This window comes from Brachypodium distachyon, chromosome 4 (genome assembly GCF_000005505.3).
Source record: "Brachypodium distachyon strain Bd21 chromosome 4, Brachypodium_distachyon_v3.0, whole genome shotgun sequence".
NCBI lineage: Eukaryota > Viridiplantae > Streptophyta > Magnoliopsida > Poales > Poaceae > Brachypodium > Brachypodium distachyon.
In genome coordinates, this window is record NC_016134.3 from 34220592 (window position 1) to 34239891 (window position 19300).

General features: G+C 49.6%; 1 protein-coding gene across 2 annotated transcripts; it reads right to left on the reverse strand.

Annotated features, from left to right (window-relative positions):
- Window positions 1–7890: 7890 nt before the first annotated feature.
- Window positions 7891–10619, reverse strand: LOC100827810. 2 transcript variants are annotated; one of them, XM_003576417.4, is made up of 3 exons: window positions 10503–10619; window positions 9782–9984; window positions 7891–9700 (listed from the first exon to the last, which is right to left on the reverse strand). In XM_003576417.4, the coding sequence occupies exon 3, from the start codon at window positions 9652–9654 to the stop codon at window positions 8086–8088; it is 1569 nt and encodes a 522-aa protein (XP_003576465.1). In that variant the 5' UTR covers window positions 9655–9700; window positions 9782–9984; window positions 10503–10619; the 3' UTR covers window positions 7891–8085. The 2 variants fall into 2 exon arrangements, with proteins under 2 accessions (XP_003576465.1, XP_024318570.1); XM_024462802.1 differs by having other exon boundaries at window positions 10475–10553.
- Between the last annotated feature and the right edge of the window lie 8681 nt (window positions 10620–19300).

The window sequence follows — 19300 nt, forward strand, 5'->3', positions numbered from 1 at the left end:
ATGATGATAAGTGAAAGAAAGTTATGTCAGAAATATAAGAGGATCACTGAACGCATCCTCTTCTGTCCTCAGTTAAACAATCGATGCAATGATTAAAATACATTGACACGCAACGAAGGATTTATTAATTATGATCGAACAAGTACCACCCATATCGGATATACTAATGTAGAACATACACTCCTCAGGATCCTGGTTATTATTAAAAAAAAAACAAGGATTGCATACCGTCTCAACAGACAGTTGACGGCACGGCTCGCTCCAAGTTGTTATAAACTGCTGCAACTTATCGAAGCTGATAGTATGCTTAGGTGAGCCTTACTGTTTTTGCTTCTTCGTGGGCTGTTTAGACAAAGAGGAGCCCCGGGACCAATTGGTCTTATCACGCTTTCTGTCGCAGACGCGCCCTAGTGGCATGAGACTCTCCCGCTCGTGGTCAGAAATTCCATCATCTGAATCAACACGCATACGGAATCCTGGGGACTTTCTTGTATCACTGACGCTCACGCCAAGGCCAAACACGAGCTTGTTCCGCGCCGCCACCTCAACTCTCCCAAAGGCTGATGGCTTCTCATCGCTGCACGGTGACCGCAATGCTGCAGCGCCGAGTACGTCTGTAAAGGCGGTGGGGTTGAACGCAAAACGCTGATGGTGGGGAGCGTGCGAGTTTGGGAAGCAGAAGGGTGGGGAATGCTGCGGCGGCGGCTGCTCGCAGTCGGCTGGCGCGGCGGAGTTGGGGGCTTCGGGGTTTGTAGCAGCCGCCGTCGCCGCGGCGGAGTGGGAGATCGAGGCGGTGGTGGGGTCGGAGGCGCCCCCTACCAAGACCAACGGTCTTCTCGAGCCGCTCGAGTCGTCGCCGCTCGTGCTCTTTCCAGTGGCGGCCTGGTAGCCGTGGCGAGGCGGCCCCTGGCGGTGATCGCTGCTGCTCATTGTGGGCGATCAGGAACCGGCGGTGGAAGGGTTTGGGTAACGGTTGGGGCGAGAAAGAAGGAAGCGGCGTGCCGTACGACGGCGGCTGTTGCAGCTACAGGTGGCTATCGGGCCGGGCCGGATCGGGATAAACGGGCCTGGCCCGGGCACGGCTCATGAAGCCCAGCAATAGAGGGGCCGGGCCGGCCCGAAAACATAACCTCCATGCCCAGGCTTGGCACCGAGCCCGGCCAGGCCGGCTTGGGCCCGTTTAGGCCCCATGGGCCTACCTGGGCACATGGGCCAGATTATTGAAAAAGAACAAAAGACATGTTGGGTTAGGCCAGATTAAAAAAGAAGGAAAAATAAGGTGTGCTGGGCCAAAATAAGAAAAATGGTGGGGAAAAATGGTGGGCTAGGCCAGAATTAAGAAGGCTAATGGGTCAAATGTGTAATCCTAAAAAATAAAAAATATAAACGGCCTGTGCCGGGCCGGCCCGAGGGCCTGAGGCTGAAGCCCAGGCACGGCACGGACGGAGCCCGGCTCGATTAATTATGTGCCGGTGTGCCGGGCCGGGCACAAACAGGCCAAGCTCGCCGGGTTACCGGGCTTTTCAAAAAAGCTCGGCCCTATAGTCACCTATAGTTGCGGCTGATTTGGTGGGATTTCGTTACTTCTTGACCTCTACTGCTAAACACACAGTTTACCCATCACAAACCGTGCACTCATTGTGAGCTGTCCGATCAATCTCTATCAACGTTCCAGATTGTCCCTCACCCCACACACAACAGTGAACGAAAAAACTACCCCCACCCAAAAAAAGAACCAAATCCCGCACACTCCTCTTCGTCCATGCTGCCGCCTCCTCTCATCTCGATCACCTCCTCCGCCACCGACCCCCCCCCCCCCCGTGGTGCCTCCTTCCATGGCCGCTGCTCCGCCGGATCCAATGCTGGTGGAATCAGAGCCGCCACTGCCGGATCCAATGCCTCTAACCGCTTATGGTTGCCGCTCTGCCGATGGAATCGGAGCCGCCGCTGCCGTTGTGGAGGAGATGAAGCGGGCAGATGGAGGGGATGTTCCGACGGCGTGCGTCTCTCCTACAGCAAGGTGGCGGCTTCCTCTCCTTCGGCACGGCGCTGGCGATTCAGGCGAGGTGCTGGTCCGTGCGAGGGCGGTCCCGGTGACTTCCGTCGAGCGTGCAATGGGCAGTTGCAAGTCGTGCATGTGGACAACTGAGGTGAAGGAGAGGGTAGGCATACAAACGGGGTTCGTGAACAGCCCCCTTCTAGTTCAATTCTTATATCTCCAATCAAAAAAATTGGAAATTGAGATTTAAGAATTGAACTACAGGCACTGTTCGATCGTTTGAATCCCTAGGAAGGAGGGGTAGTTGCTCTGAGTTGCACCCTCCCACCTCCCTACCACGCCGTGCCGCCACCGAATCCGCTCGATACCACCGTCGCTTCGTTATTCTCCGCCGGATCCGGCCCCAGCGAGCCTCGTCCCACCGCCCCCTCCACCAAATTGCGGAAGAATATATCAAATTGTTTAACTATGGTATGCTTTGAACTATGCTATGTTATGTGGATTTGAAGTATAATTTCATATGTGTTTGATGACCTTGCAAAGTTTAAAATTAATTTATTGTTGATATGTTTGTTTTGTGATGATCTTGCAAAGGTATTGAATTGGATATGTTGAGATATGTGAGTCGTGCCCTACTTTTCATCATCTTGTGCTTTAGCTGTGCCCTAATATGCATCATCTTGAAAATCACAAACTGTTTTGGGGCCTTGTATCAATTTTCAGTGACCTAAAACTTTTTCTGGATATCCTATTTTACATCATCTATTAGAGATGATCTAACACTGAATCTTTAGGGAAAGACATCAACAAATCAAAATTTGGAGTCAAGAGATGATCTGACACTGAATCTTTAGGGAAAGACATCAACAAATCAAAATTTGGAGTCAAGCGAAAATTAGCTGTGGCGCCAAGGACAGTTAACAACGTCACGTCCTTTTGTTATTATCTATCTATTATATACTAAAAGTAACATGAAGGGTGCCGAGGGAAGGCCTCACGTTGATCCACGTCACCTCAATTAATCTGATCGTTGGATTCAAGAGTTGTTGAAACACAACCGTTAGATTTATGTGACACATAAATTTGCTTTTAAACCCTGCAATTAGAATGTGAAGCAACCAGATCGAGTCACGTATCCTTTTAATCTAAAAGAACTCTCGCATCTAACCTTAACGAAGTCTAACGCGTCACGTGACGCTCCTGTCTCCTAAAGTCCAGAGTCCAGACGCTGTACGGTATGTATCAAGTGAGAGAGAGGGGCTAGCCACGATTTAATCCCACAAACCGCGTACCGCTCCATTCGTTCAGTTCTATCTTCTCTCATGTCCAGGACCACAGGGGTGGATAGATTACAGATTACACGTATCACGTATGCAGGTGCACAAAACGAGAATAAACGCAGCAGAGTATGCATAGATTAGAGAGAAGTAAAAGCAAACATACACGTGAACGTTACAATCAGGGGAAGTGTGGTCCATTTGTCCTTGAACCTCCTCTGTTAAGTGATTTTAAGATCAACCGGTAGACGAACACAAAAGAAACTGATGGAACGAACAACCATAAAAAATGTAAAGCTACTAGAAAATCATTAAAAAAGCAAAACATCTAACTGTTTATTTATTGCATCTGAAAACCGCAGCCGTTGATTTTGGTACCAACATAAGTTGATAGAAATTACCTCCCGCCTCCCAGGATCGAGCCTCCGAGGCCGTTGAACCTGTCGGCCTCCTCTACCGCCGTCATGTGCACCCGATTTGCATGCAGGGCATCGTCCAAAACTCTCGCTGGCAGCTCCAAGCCTTCTCCCCCGAGCTCCACTCCACCTGTACCTGTCCTGTGACTACCCGCGTTTGCGTTTGTGTCCGGCCTGCCCCACCTGCCCGCTACTCTTCTATCCCAGCGTCCTCCCCTCGGAGCGGCCACTCGGTTCATTGCAGGGAGACGTCACATTCATCCACATCACTTGAATTATATTGGCCATGGATCTTTTATTTAACGGTTAAAATTTAATAAGAAAAATATGTTGCTTGGGTTACGAACTGGTTATATACTAAAAACAATATGAGGGATGCCGAGGGAGGCCTCACGTTAATGCATATCACCTCAATTATTCTGATCGTTGGATCTGAGAGTTATTGAAACACGATAGTTAGATTTACGTGACACAAAAATTTGCTTTCAAATCATGCGTTAGATATACGTGACATGTATAGTTGCTAATGTGAAGCAGCCAGATGACGGACGGATCTTTTTAACCAAAACGAACTCTTACATGTCACATTTATTTTCCATAAAGTTCGCAATGCGTGTCTTCACTAGAGCCGCCACGCTCGCTATTGGAACATCCGCCACGTGCCTTTACTGGTGACGAGGTAGGCCAAGCTTTGGAAGGGAATCGTCGAGGCCACATCCATAATGAAAAATGTCTACGGATACGCTTGAACAAGATTGTGTTTCAGCAATTTATCGAGATCAAACAAATCTATAAACTTTATAAAGTTGAAACCCATTAAGTACGGTTAATTTAGCAAGCTGCACATGCAGCATGTCCACGTCAGCAACCCATCTCCTAATCCCATCTTTGCTGCTCCTGACGATACCGCACCGTCCCCTTCCCACGAACGACCAGTTCCAGCTTCCCAAGCATCTAACGATCCAATTCGCAGCCCACCGCGTTCCGTTCAAAGGCTTTGCCAATGCCCAAGAGAACTGGGCCAAATTCGCAGCCCACTAAACACACTAGAAACTGCTGATTGCGCACCTATGCAGCAGCCAGCAGGGGAATTTATACCGATCCTTCGTCTGCGCATCTACTCCGGCCGCCAGCCACGACGGATGCTCTCCCGCCCACATTCCCTCCACCACAAATTAATGCACCTGAAACTGAAGGTGGAATTTCAAGAATTGATCTCTCCGTGACATAGAAGCTGAGCAGTCTGCATGCCCTATTTAAAGACAGGGCTCGATGCATCCTGATTCTGACCAGAGGAGGGCCGACGATGGTGGGTCTGGGGCATCGCCGAGGCACGGAACTGCCACTGCTCCGAGCTCCCGGCCCCTAGACGCCGACGTCATTCGATCTCCGCTCTCCGGCCCCCGGCGCGGCCGTTCTCCGGTCGGCAGAACGGAATCGCCTTGTTCGTCGACGCTGCCTCCAGGTCCTGCAGCCCGGGGGTCTCCCTGCCCCCTGCTCCGCCGTAATTGCCATGTTCGTCGATGCTGCCTCCAGGTTCTGCAGCCTCGGGGTCTCCCTGACCCTTGCTCCGCCGTCTCCCCTCCCTGCCTCACCGTTCCAAGCTCCAAGACGCCCGCCGTCTCTCAATCTCCGGCCACCGGTGCAGCCGTCCTCCTCTGAAAGGTGGAATGGAACTGCCAACCCCTGCTCCCACACGCCCTAAGGTACAGCCGCCCTGCTCCTTGACTGCCTCCATTCATCTAATACAGTGCCTCACCAGGATACGAAGATTGGGAATAACAGAACTAGCATCGCGGGAATTGGGATTTATAAAGTTTTTAGTAGGCTGAATCCAGCATGTACATGTATTGATGTATATGTATATCAGACAAATGATTTGCAGCAAATCTTCTGTACTTTCATTTTGCATCTGCAAAGGTTCAATACTGTACAATTGGTTTTGCATTTGCAAAGATCAAAATCGGTTACATAAACTTTCAAATTCTGCTGTTGTATTTTGTAAATCATCATCGGCTGATCTTTCTCCGATTCAGCTGTTGTTGCAGCATCTTGATGTAAGAGAGTATGAAGTGAGGCTATTTGCATATACACATTGCCTAAAGTGTCATCCAGTAAAAAAATCTATCATCTATGCTTCACATGTTTCCAGTTAGGACCATATTTGAAGTTCCTGCAACAACGCGCGGGGAATAAACTAGTTAATACTACAGCAAAGTCTTCCGCATTTTTGGTGTCATGTCATTATTAACTGGATTTTTTACATTCGATGGTAATTGACGATTTAACGAAGTGCCATCTAAGAGTTCTGTGGTAATTAGTGATCTAATCTTTGTCTCTGCACGGGCGGCCCATGCAAGTGTTGCAGCATCGCCGCACGGCGGCCTTGCATCTTGCACGCGCGCGCTTAGAGCACCGCATGACCGCACCGCCGCTGCTGTGATCAGCCGCCCCAGCGCCCTCGGCCGCTGCTGCTGTGATCCGTCATCGTTGAGACGCCATCAGGTCCCTGCTACCGTGATCCACGGCCGCCACAACGCTCTATCAGCCACCGCCGGAAGCCACCTCGCTCACTCGTTGCGCTGCGTGCCGCTTGCAAGGAATGCTTTGGCGCATCAACCGTCCAAAACAATAATTAAATATTAAAAATATATGAGTTTCTGGTCGATGTCTAAAAGAAAATTTTAAAATAATATAAAATAATATCGCACAAAGTAAAATGTAGCAAACGCATAAGTACCTTATTCAAGCTAACAATTTTATATTGCAGATAATGTTAATAAAATACAAATATGTTGATAAAAATATATAATGACAACCTAATCTGCGATATAATATTCCATCTTATCATTTTAGAAGATTTGTCTTCACGAAAAACAAATAAAAAACATATACATATTTTGGTTAAGTAAAATATATAAGAAATCAAATGTTTCGTTATACAAGTCTAGCCGTGCAATCTGCGCGGGTCACCCCAATTATTTCCAACTATTAGATATGAGATATATGAGTCCTACAAGCAATATGAGGGGTACCGGGGGAGCCTCCACGTTGATCCACATCACCCCAATTATTTCTATCTGTTAGTCATGAGATCTACGAGTCCTACAAATCGTTCGTTTGATGTTACGTTCGGCTAAACCTCTAAAAAGAAACACGCAGCCCAATCTAACAACAGGAAGCAGTGGCGGGAGGCGCCAAGCAGAGCAACAATGGAACGACATATAAGGTTGGGAGTACTGTGGCGGCAATGGCCTGGCCTCCTAGGGGATTTAGGGAATGAGAGGCTCACGGGAGGAATTTTACAATTTAGGTACGGAACTATATCACTTAGAGCCTCCACCGTGGCACGACGCACAAGGGGAGGTAGTGCAGGGGTGCGCACAGAGGAGCGGAGGCGTTGTGGGGTGAGCGCGGCGTAGGGGCACCAACAGAGGCGATGCAAGGCGTGCGCGGGAGGGGCGGAGGGGGTGCAGAGGGCGTTCGGCGGAGGAGCGGAGGAGGTGCAGGGCCGCGAGCGGAGGTGATGCAGTAGGGCGCTGGTGGAGTTGGGGTCCGAGGATTGATGAGAAAGTGAGGTTGAGGAAGAAGAAGAGGTAAGAGAAATGAGCAATTAAGTCATTCTTTTGTGGGTCCCATCTGTGTGCAAGTTTGGCATCATCTGCACTTAGAAATACTAAAATTTAGCATCAATGTCAAATTGGACCTATGTGACAAATTTGGCTTTTGACACACCGTTGAAGCCCTTAGGTATACAAATCGCATGTCTTGAATTTCAGAATTAAAAATACGTTGGCCAGATACGTATCGAAAAAAAAATCTAATATCAATGAATTATACTCCCTCCATCCGGATTTATAAAACATGCATTGAATTTTGTGCCAAACTTTGATGAACAACTATAAAAAAAATATAGGTATATAAACATTATATTATTGATTGAATTTTCCATTACGAACACAACGATGTCTCTTTTGTGTCGCAATATCGTCGTACTACCAAGTAATGTTTCGCCAAAGTCTGTTATAAAATCCCGTGCGGGCCTAATAAAGCTGACAAGAAGGAGTATACCAGTACGACAGAAAATCAAAAGAGATACAAAATGAAAAAGTTTTCAGCATACATACAAAAATAATAATAAAAAACAATCATCATGGTGTAGCCCGCGCATTTTGCGTGGGCCACCATGCTAGTTCCATTAAAGCAACAAAATCAAGATGTTGTTTCACTATATTATAGGATGAAACTGTTGGCATAACTCTACAAATATGGTAGTGATACAAACAACGATCATAGTTCAAGATTTGACAAAAGAAAACGGTGGATACATACCATGCGATTGATACCACCGTAGGTTAAGATTTGTTTTTTTTAAGAATAAAAGAGGATGATCTCATGGGAGCGAGTAGGTGCACTTAGGGGAGTTAACAATCCAAGACTTGATTGAGCCGTGTAGCTTGTCGGATGCACAAACAACCCAATACTTAAGCAGGTCTTTGGACACGTCCAGCCATCCGTCCATGTTACTCCCATGATCCTCTCGCTTCTTCTTCTTCTCTATCCTTTTGTTTTGAACCCGTGATGCTGATTTAAGGGTGCGATTTTTCCCCGTACTTGGCACACGTGCTGCTTGTGTCGTCTTCTCTACGCAGAGATGCGCAGTACCATGCTTGGACCTCAAGCACATCTGGTATATCTTGGATTCTGAATCCTGGCACAGGTGATCTACGGCCTTGGGAAGCAGCTTCTCATCTACATCTTGCAGAGATGCATTTATGTGGAGCGTTTCTTGTTCCTTTCCATCAATCACCTCGAAAGCATAGCTCTCAGATGCAGCCTCAATGTCTTCCGTGGAGTCGTGGGGAATAAAAAGCACCCCGAGCTTGAGAGGATCAGCCGAACCTGAATCTCTAGTAGCTGAAAAATTCTGCCGGCTTCTGAGCTGATCAGGCGGCAAGATGTGGTACTGCAAATACACCACGATAACCTCTTCTGGATACATACAAGCCAATCTCGTGGACGGCGCGATCGAGGCGCTGCTGTTGGTAGAACTAGAAGGAGCTTGATGTCTGTAGCTGCAACAGAGTGGGTCTGGACGAAGCCACTGGGTCAATGTGATGTGCACATGGACCCAGTACTCATTCTCGCGGAAAGGAGAATTGGTGAGCCAGCAAAAATCCTGCGTGGGTAGCCCAATGAGCTCCCTCCTCACACCTTGGGCAGCAACCGTAAAGTGAGGTGTAGCTGACTGCATACACTTAATTATGATCCCAAATATGTCACTGCTCTCGGAGAGACGCATCATCAGCCCTAGATTGAGACTTTTTGCAGGTTCCTTGAAATCCTGATAGACAAACCAAACCATTGTTTCCACACCGCGCTCCTCGAAGCTGGTGGCTCGTATGAATAGGTAATGGAACTTGCCCCCTTGCAGTGCTCGGTAGCGCAGTATCTTTCCTGCGAGAAGGTCGCCGATGAGAGGGTTGAAGAACGTGTATGGCCGCCTGCCGAACTCGACGAACTTGAGGAATTCGCCCGTGCCATCTGCAAACCTCTCGAATCTTCTGACGTCGTCGACAGTTACACAAGAAGTATTGTTGCTGCTGCTGAAAGACGACATGATCAATGACTTGGCCGCATGGGTGATACGTCTAGGGAAGGAGGAGCGCTGCCTCCTGATCTCTTCTTCTTCCAGTTCCAGGGCGCGCTGCTTGCAGCGGCGCAGCGTGTCATCGCACTCCTGGGCGGCGCGCTTCAGCTTGCTCCGCCAGCGAAGCATGGGAACTTGGGTGATCTGCCATCTCTTGGACATGTGCAGCGCGGCCTCCAACTTGATGTGGGCCATCTCTAGCCTCTCAAGCTCGTCTCTCTTGCTTGGTTTTGTGTCAGGCTTGTCGATTAGGATGGTGGAGATCCTGCCGACCGTCTCGCCCACCACCGCTGAAGCAATCATCTCGGCCATTTGTTATTTGGACTTGATCGCCGCCCGTGTGTATTCCTCAAACACCCTTAAAAAAAGAGGGGGAAATTGAGATTATTAGCTTCTTGACAGATCTATACATCGATGTTGTACATTATATAGAGCTCACCCGGATGCTCAGGACCGCTGACGAACAAACAGAATAGCCTTGGAAGTTCAGTTGATTGAGAAATCAACGGTCTTTCTTTCGTCTACGCGTGAGTCTTCTTTTCAGCTAGAAGTCGTCGCCATGCATGACCCGACCCTGTTGCTGGTATCCAACGACTTCACGCGTGCTCCATTATCATTGTCGGGAGGACTTGATTTGAAGAACTGCATGCATGTATGTGAGGTCTAGATCAGATTCGGAACAAATCGACTCACCGTGCCCCATTCGTCCATTTTTAGTCGAGACGTGTTTCTCGGGGTCACCAAAATTAACTAAGTTGACAAGTCTTTCAAACATAAAAATAAAAGTAAGTTGACAAGTCCACCAGCAGTCACATGAGCTTTTAAGTACAGTACTGTACTAGAGTATATGCACCAGTAGGCAACAGGTAGTCAGAGCATCTTAGAAGATCCGCAAAATAACCGCTTACTCCCTCCGTCCTATGCTATAACATGAGCCACGCACGCATTTCTAGATTGTCAATTTAGCTAACTAAATATAAATTAAATAATAACAAATTTATATCATTAGAAAGTTTTTTCAATAACGAATCTGAATCTAATGATATACCTTTTTTTAAAAAACATACATATTTAATTAATCAAATTAATGATTTAGAAATGTCTGCGCGATATTACGGGACGGTGGGAGTACGGTATGGATTCGGTCGGTTTTAAACGACCTGTATGATCGGCCCCATTTTCAGTCCAATTCCCAAGTCCTAGCAGCCTAGCACCACCTATCTCTCTCTCTTATCCCCAACTCAATCAACTACTCAGGGGGAACATTGGACAAATCTGCAGTTCAAACAGCAAGAAAATCCCCAATTAGGATTTTGGGATTGAGAAATTGAGAAGAATGTGACGTTTTGGGAGCCGAAAGGGGTCAACTTGTGCTTGCCTTTCCGAGTCGCCGTCGAGGTCGCCGCTGCAGTGCTGCTGCCTGCTGGTTGCCGGCCGTACCGCCGCTGCAGTGCTGCTGGTCGGGCCGCTGCTGCGCTGCTGGTCGACGGGTCGGAGGTCGCGACGTCGGGGAAGGGGTAGTGGAGGCGGGGCGACGGGGCTACGGGGGATCCCGGGTTGGCTCACCGGAACCGGAACCGGCCTCCCCGCGCCGTATGCTCACTTGCTCGGTGCCTGAGTACGCTGCCCAGTCGCCAGGTCGGGGAAGGTCTCGAAGAAGAACGCGAGAGCTCAGCCTGGGCCCTGTGGGGCGGACTGGGCCAGTGGGCCGTATGTTTCTAGTTTTCTTACTGTTCCTGTGAAAAAATGATTTGGGCTGGGGGGCGGCCCACTGGGGCTGGGATCAACAGTTCGTTTAAAAAAAAAACATAGCTCCGCCGATGAGTACAACTGACTCTGACGAGTGTACCGAGGGCGGAGCCAAGAAAAAATATATAGGAAGGTCCAGAATAGAAGAAATGATTTATTATGGGATCAAAATATAAAATTATGTAGTTTATATAATGAAATGCAAAGGGTATATAGGGTTTTAAATAGAAATTCCAAATCATAAGGGGACCAGGGTCAGGGCTGGCTTGGTCCCTGCCTCCGCCACTGGGTGTACCCATTCTTCTAGTCGATCGAATTAGTTTCTCTTAGAAAATAAAAATAACCTAATTGCTTGAAAGTGCTTATGCACTTTTTGGAGGACATGGGCGCACATGCTTCCAACCCGTTCGTTTTCTCCTGAATCATGCGCACCGTCCGATTAGTTTAGAACACCCTCACCCTTTCAGTGCTTTAGGAGTCGGCCGCCTCCCATTCCCAAATCCCCATTTCCTTCTCCGTTCTCCCCCAAAGCTCGCGCCTCGCCGCCCTCGCGGTGAGTTCTCTCGCAACGTTTTCAGCCGCATGATGGAGAGCCAGAGGTGCAGCAGAAGAGAGGGGAAGAGAGGGGTGGTCGTCGGGCGAGATAGGCGGCGACAGGGAGGTGATTCGTGAGTCAAATCGGGGCGAGGCAGGCGGCGCGGAGTAACCCGTGATTTCGCCTCTGCGGGAGCTCCACCGGCGAGTTGATAGGGAGGGGGACGTTGCGGCTTCCGCATGTCGCAGGGCGTGGTGCTGCAGGCCGCGAGATTCGTGATTCGAATCGGGGCATGGAGGCTCCTCGGTGAGTCCTCTCGCGTGTGATTTGCTGGAGGTGGGGTTTGCGGGGGCGGCACGGAACGGCTCTGCACGGGCGGCGGAGGTAGGCAGCGAGCTGGAGAAGCTGTCGAGTTCACCGTCAAATTCGTAGTGAGGGCGCGAGCTCCACCGAGAAGTCGATTAGGGGCCGCGGGGCTTTTGCATGTTGAGCGAGGTTGGGGGTCGCGGAGGGGTTTCGCGTGTTGAATCGGTGCAGCAGGCCGCATCGTCCAATGCCGAGGAATGAGCACGACGAGCACATCGAGCATCTACTGTTGCATCAAGTTTTCACGGTTAGTTCCTTTTCACATCCTCCCCCAAATCCCTTGATCTATCCTACGGAGTATGTTTTTTCGTCGTTTTTTTGGGGATTTAGGTTCGCGCCATGATTTGATTCGCTATGCTGTGTGTAAAATTTAGAGCCCAAATGAAGATTAGGTGAAGGTTTTTCTCACTTTTTTGCATGAGACTAGGTTAATTTGACGAGGGATAAGTAATCTTTGTATCTAAAATTGCTTGCTATTTTTAGCTTTCTCATGGGGGATGCTGTGCAAATTTGCATGCAAATGTACCCTAATTATAGCTGTTGCAATGCTTCATGGCAGGGACCGTGTGCGTTTGCCCGTGTGTTTATGATGTTGTTTCCTTCGGTAATTGCCGTGCTAGAAGCATATTCCTATTTTAGCTTGTTTCTTATTTTGTGAGACAGCCACTTTCCTTTCAGTAATCATGTGGTGATTGCCTTTTCGAGTGTAACCTATGGCATCGTTGGTCATTTATGATTTTCTTAGGTTCTTTTCTTAGCTAAATTCCGGCATCGTTGGTCATGTATGTGTCTGCCAACATTTTTGGAGCAATGTGTTGTTTTTGTGTCTGTCGCAGCATGGGGCTTTGACACCGGGCATGCGTGAGCACCCCCTTTAGGTTCGGCAGTGTGCTACGGGGATCGCTCCGGCGATCGCCGGCGGGACCAATGCAAAGCGTATGAACACGATGAACACGAGAACACATTTTACCCAGGTTCGGGCCACCCGGAAATGTAAAACCCTACATCCTGCTTCTGAGTTTGTTATTAGCCAAAGAACTGGGGGCTCCTCCTTGGTGTGCTGGCATACATGCAAGAAGACTAGCCCTGCAACTAGGGGTCTAGAGGCCTAAAAACTATACTTCAGCAGTCGCTGTACACTTGACTGGACGGGGAATCCCCTTTCTGTCGGAGTATTTAATGCGGCGTGTGTTTCACTCCTTGTCCTGACAAACCCTGCGCACAGGGTGCCTGCCGAGCGCCCACGTGGCGCCGCTGTTCTGCTCGTTCGGTCCCGCCCTTGTAACGGACACCTGCACCCGGGAACGCCCCTCCCGGCAAGTAGCCTCCCGGGAAGCGCCCAGGCGGGAATTCTCCCCTGAAGCCACGCGAGCCCTGCCGGGCTCTTGGCTTGCCGGGCAGCTTGCGCAGTGCTGCCCGGGTGTGCTCCTCCCGGGGAGCAAGTAAGGTGGCCCACGCGTCGTGCAGCGGTGGTACCCCGGGTGCCACTGGTGCGACAGTAGCCCCCGGGCGTGGGCCGGCAACGCCTGTTCCTGGGTGGACTCTTCCCTGGTCGGTTGCCAGGCTACGCCCTCAACAGACGCATGGGTCCTGAGCTGTCTTGGGCCCGCGTCTTTCCATCGTTCCAAGGACTCCGCCGTTACGGGCGGAGTAGTGGGTGTGAGATTTCCGCCGTAACCTCCCCCTTAAACATGGGTGGTTAAGGCCACTCTCCGCATTATCCCCTTGAACCGTAGTTATCCCAGCGCACCTGTAGGATGCGGATGCGACCGTTACTGAGTAGAGGGGTGCTATAAGGCCCCACTGCTGCGTTGAGGGGCAAACGCTTAGCCCCCCCAGCCTTTCTCCTCCATCTTCTCGCTCCTTTGCACCCACGAATCTCGCTAGCTTACGCCTACGCTCCCCATGGCGCCCCCCGTTCCCAGGAAAGAAAAGGCCCCAAAGAAGCCTGCGGTTGGCAAGAGTGAGGCGGCCGCCAAGACCGGCGCTGAGAAGGACCAGAAGAGGCGGGCGCTGAGGGCCAAGTTTGCCTTCTTCCGGCCTGGCTACAATGGCAAGGTGCTGGACAAGATCCGGCACGCCGTTGCCTCGCGGTTCAACGAGTATGGGGATACTCTCATCTTCCCCGCCGGCACCGACCACCAAGAAAATAACTTTCGGGTGTTCGCGCGCTTCATCCTCGCCGGGTTAGTGCCGCCGTACTCCCTGTTCCTCCTGCGCTCATGGAGGCGTACCAGCTCCGGGTGGCGCAACTCCACCCCACCTCCCTCTTCCTCCTCACCTTCTTCCAGTTTCTCTACGAGGCGTTCGTCACAGTAATGCCGTCAGTGGCATTATTCCGGCACTACTTCTACCCCCGCATCGAGCAAGCGGGGGCGATGTCATCGGGGGTGGTGTTCCGCGCCCGCGACCGGATGAAATCGGAGTTCATCGTCGGTCGGAGAAGAAGATAGAGAAGGAGTGGCAGGCGGACTAGTGCTGGGTCCGCGTGGAGGAACCCGAAGAGTTCATCTTCACGCCCACCGAGTTGCCGGTGCCCAACGACACCTGGCGGAACCGCTACCACCGCGACGCCGAGCTCCTCCCCATCGTCGTGAAGATCAAGGCTCTGCGGCTAGCGGGGCTCACTGACCTCGACGGGGCACACGCCTACATCAGCCGGCGCATCGCGCCGCTACAGCTTCGCTCCCGCCCCACGTGGATGTACACGGGGTCCGGGGACAAGACACGCCTCCGGCACGGGGGCGTGGACCCGGAGGCCATCCAGGCGTGGGTGAAGAGGATCACCGGCGAGGACGTTCCCGTCACGGAGCTGCCGCCGGTGTTTTTTGTAACATCCCAAAAATTCAAACCCTTTCATATGCATTTCATTCATGAGCATCATGCCACAATTGCATATTTGAATCAAATTTGAATTCCAAAAAAGGCTTTAAAGAGGTTTTATTTCATTTTAAACCCTAAGGTTTCACCCATTTGAGCTTTGGATCTTTAAACCAATAGGATTTATTTATAAAAGGGGTTCATTGCATATATGAGCTATCCCATAATTTTTGGTATTTATTTGGAGTTGAAAAACTGTTTTATTTAAATAGCTATTAAGCCCTAAAGGCATTTATAGGGCAAATGTATTTTAATATATTTTATTTGGAAGGAAAATTAGTCCCAAAAGTTGAATCATATTATAATATGGTTTTACAAATTTTCTGGAATTTATTTGGATCAATTTGGAGTTAAAAATCAAAAGATATCAAAGAAGTTAGAAAAGGAAAAAGAAAAAAATAAAAAAAAAGGAAAACCGGACCGGCCCGGCCAAATGGACAAAACCGGCCCAGTCCCGACCGGCCCAGCGCGCGCGCCTGCGCCCGAGCCACTGACGCGGGGCCCACGCATTAGGGTCGTATTCCCTGAAGGAAAGCGCGCCCATCGCGCCGCCGCGTCCGCGCCACCGATCCCACGCGCCATCCCCACTGTGCCGTCTCCTCCGTGCTCCCCGCGACTTGCCGCCCACGTCATTATAAAGCTGGCGCCCTCCTCTCTCTTTCCCCTCTCCGCTCTCGCCCGATTACGCCCCCAGGCTGCCCCGATTTCTCGCCGCCGCGCGCCACTACCGCCGCCGCAATCTCGCTCGCCGCCGACGCCACGGTGAGACATCCTCACCGCCCCCCGCCTCTCTCTCCTCCTCTCCTCCTCGCGGTCAATCTGACGCGCTCCTCTTCGATTTTTGTGCTCCCTAGCTCCCTGTCGCTAGAGACCCGAAGCTCCGCCCGCCGCTGCCGTCTCCCGGTCGTCCTACGCGTCATTTCCGGCCACCCCGAGGTGAACCGCGACCACCGGAGTGACCGCCTCGTCGCGCCGCATCGACCCAGCCCTTCCCCGACGCCCGAGCTCCACCAGAACCGCCCGCCGCCGCGTCCCCACGTCGCCGGAACCCCGCCGAAACCCTAGCGCCGTCGCCGTTAAGCCCCAAGCGAACTCAGCCGTCCGATCTCTTTTCTACGGCTAGGATTAGATCTCCTTTTGTGAACCAGTATGGATAGATCTTGACCGCCCGTGTTATGTAATTGAGATCCAATGGCTGACATTATATCCCATCCCGAACCGGTACCGACGAATAGGAGAGCGCCACGTGTCCCTGATTAATCCCGGTTTAATCTAAATGGCAGTTTTGCAGAAAAACCCCTAGAACTTCAAATGCTTATATCTTTTAAACCACTGGTCCAAATTTGACAAATTTTACCTTTCTAGAAAGCTCTCAACCTGTAGAATCTTTTGCCACTGTTTAATTTCAAATTTGATAAATGGATTCTGGAGCTATTTACAGAATCGTGTTTAATGCCATTTAATTCATAACTAATGATTTAAAAATAATTTTTACTTGAAACCGGTGCCCAAAAATTTGTTTTAATGTCCTCTGTTCATTTGGAACAGAGAGATAAATTTATGATTTATCTTTCTGGCTGTTTCTTTTAAAAACCTTGCTTAAGCTTTAATTTTGCTTTAATTTGAAAACCCTAACTTGGCTTTTCTTTTTGGTTTAAATTTGATTAAACCTTTTGACCAGAGAATTAAATATTGTATGCCTAAGAAACTGAAACCCTTACTCGACAAATAAAATAATCCAAATCATGTCACATGCTTGCATTTCATCATAGCATACCTTCTTTTGTCGTGATGTGAATTGTGTGTTTATGTATGAGTATGCTTGTTTGTTTTTAGTTTACTCAGTGAGCGAACCTTGTGACTGTGACGAGTGTTTGAACTCCAACTGCTACCAAGGCAAGTTTCACTTTGATCATAAATTCCCATTACATTCCTTATTTTAGATACTTATGCACTAGTGTTGTGTAGTTTGCAAGATATTATTCGTATCTATGCTAGCTATATTTTGTCCTAGTAGAGTAGGATACCTGTGCCATTACCCTTCCACCAATTGCCATCGTAAGTAGTTGAATGACATGCTAATATACGTGGGAGGGAATCTCAATTACCTTGAAACTGTTATTATGAAGTATTTTGGAAACCTGGCAAAAACAACTTTAATGAACCGTCCTGGGTGGGCTGCTTTGAGTATTTGAGATGTTATGCAACGTCAGGTCCATTTCTATGGGTCCCTCTGAGTCGAGTCCCCATGGATTTGGGGATGGATCGTCCATGGACGACTCTCCGTGGATTCGGGGAGCGCTTGCGTCGCAAATGTGGAATGACACCCGGGGTAACCAGAGACTGGACTAGTTTCCTATTTAGTAGCTTCCAGTACAACCACATGCTAATATGGGCTCTGGCTGTGCAAAGCGTATGAACACGATGAACACGAGAACACTTTTTACCCAGGTTCAGGCCACCTGGAGGTGTAAAACCCTACGTCCTACTTCTGAGTTGGTTATTAGCCAAAGAACTGGGGTTTACAGGTTGCCGGGGGGAGTCCCCGGGCGCTCTCTCTCTCTTTTCGGCTAATTACCGCTTGCTACTTTTGGGCTATTGCTAGTAGTGAACTGTGAACTGGTCCAACCCTTTGACCGTTGGCGGGGGTTCTCCTTTTATACCGAAGGGGATACCACAGGTGCCATGGCGCATGGCAGCTCCTCCTTGGTGTGCTGGCATACATGCAAGAAGACTAGCCCTGCAACTAGGGGTCTAGAGGCCTAAAAACTACACTTGAGCAGTCACTGTACGCTTGACTGGACGGGGAATCCCCTTTCTGTCGGAGCATTTAATGCGGCGTGTGCTTCACTCCTTGTCCTGACGAACCCTGCGCACAGGGTGCCTGCCGAGCGCCCACGTGGCGCCGCTGTTCTGCTCGTTCGGTCCCGCCCTTGTAACGGACACCTGTGCCCAGGAACGCCCCTCCCGGCAAGTAGCCTCCCGGGAAGCGCCTAGGCGGGAATTCTCCCCTGAAGCCGCGCGAGCCTGCCGGGCTCTTGGCTTGCCGGGCAGCCTGCACAGTGCTTCCCGGGGTGTGCTCCTCCCGGGGAGCAAGCGAGGTGGCCCACGCGTCGTGTAGTAGTGGTACCCCGGGTGCCACTTGTGCGACAGTGTCCATACAGCAATCCCTTTTGATGTCCAAAAAATGAGGCTAACTAGGTGGCTCATCTTTTTGCGTTGCAGATATCATGAATGCAATCTATGACGAAGCATATGGGGGAGTAGCTGAAGAAGATAAATCTGGGAATTTAATTCCTCGCTGCAGGAGACGAAAATCACATCGGGGTCAAAGTTTTGTTGGCTGAAAATGTAGGAGGAATTGACCCACGTGTTGACAATATGCTGCAGGTGTGGTTTTTGCACCCCCAATAGTTTTCTGGGATGTTTCTTTTCCCGCCTTCTCCGAGAATACTAAGATCCTCATTAGGCACCCTACTAAGATGCAGCGTAGGCGCCCGGGAGGCACAGGGCAAGAGGCCATCCCCCTGTTTAAATTTTTTTTTGACTCAATCCACATATGCACTGGGTTTTTAATATACTCGCTCATACTATGCTTTATAGTTGCTTCGTTTCAATACAGGTTATTTTTTACCTAGCCTTTTATTAATTAGTTGCTTATGTATATGTTTAGATCTAACTATTTTAGTCGCAATTTTCTAACGATATACTTGACCATGCCCGGGCCTGAAGTTGCTTTTAACCTAGCTAATGTACTTTGATTTTAATTATTAGTCCTCACACACCGTCTTATAGTTGCTTCCTTCATTTTAATATAGGCGGAAATAACTTTGTGTTTTAGGTTACTTCTTAGGACCTTTTTTTAATTAGCTGCTTATACATATGTTTAGCTTCTGTGCCGCTTTTTCCTCTCAATATACGTGCTCACACACACTGCTTGAAGTTGATTTTTAACTTAGGTAATGTAGCTGCTTTCAATTATTTAGTCGCTCACGCAACGCCATATAGTTGCTTCTTTTTAATATAGCTGGCAGCAAGCAATATAGGGGGGCATACCACACCTAATATAGTTGCCTTTTTATAATGCAACTTCGTGTTCTAGGTTACTTCCTAGAACCCTTTCTTAATTAGCTGCTTATACATATGTCTAGCTTTACGCCCCCCCCAATTGATGTTATCTTCGGTTCTTTTACACTGTTTATTGTGTGCAGGGCTCCTAGAATACCAAGATCCACCCTAGATGCCCCGAAGGCACGGGGCATACATGCGTGTCGCGGGGGGAGGTCGTGAGGGCTACACGAAGACGCCTGCATCGTTGAATCCGGCTCTACTGGCCCCAACGATCTCGGCGGGGCACATCGACCACGGGGTCAGGGCATCGATCACGGAGCACGGCGTGCCCATCTGCTTTTGCAAGTTTTTCCCCAT

What these genes read in the sequence shown, in the direction of transcription:
- LOC100827810 (XM_003576417.4), bottom strand. Translation starts at nt 9,654, where the DNA reads ATGGCCGAGATGATTGCTTCAGCGGTGGTGGGCGAGACGGTCGGCAGG.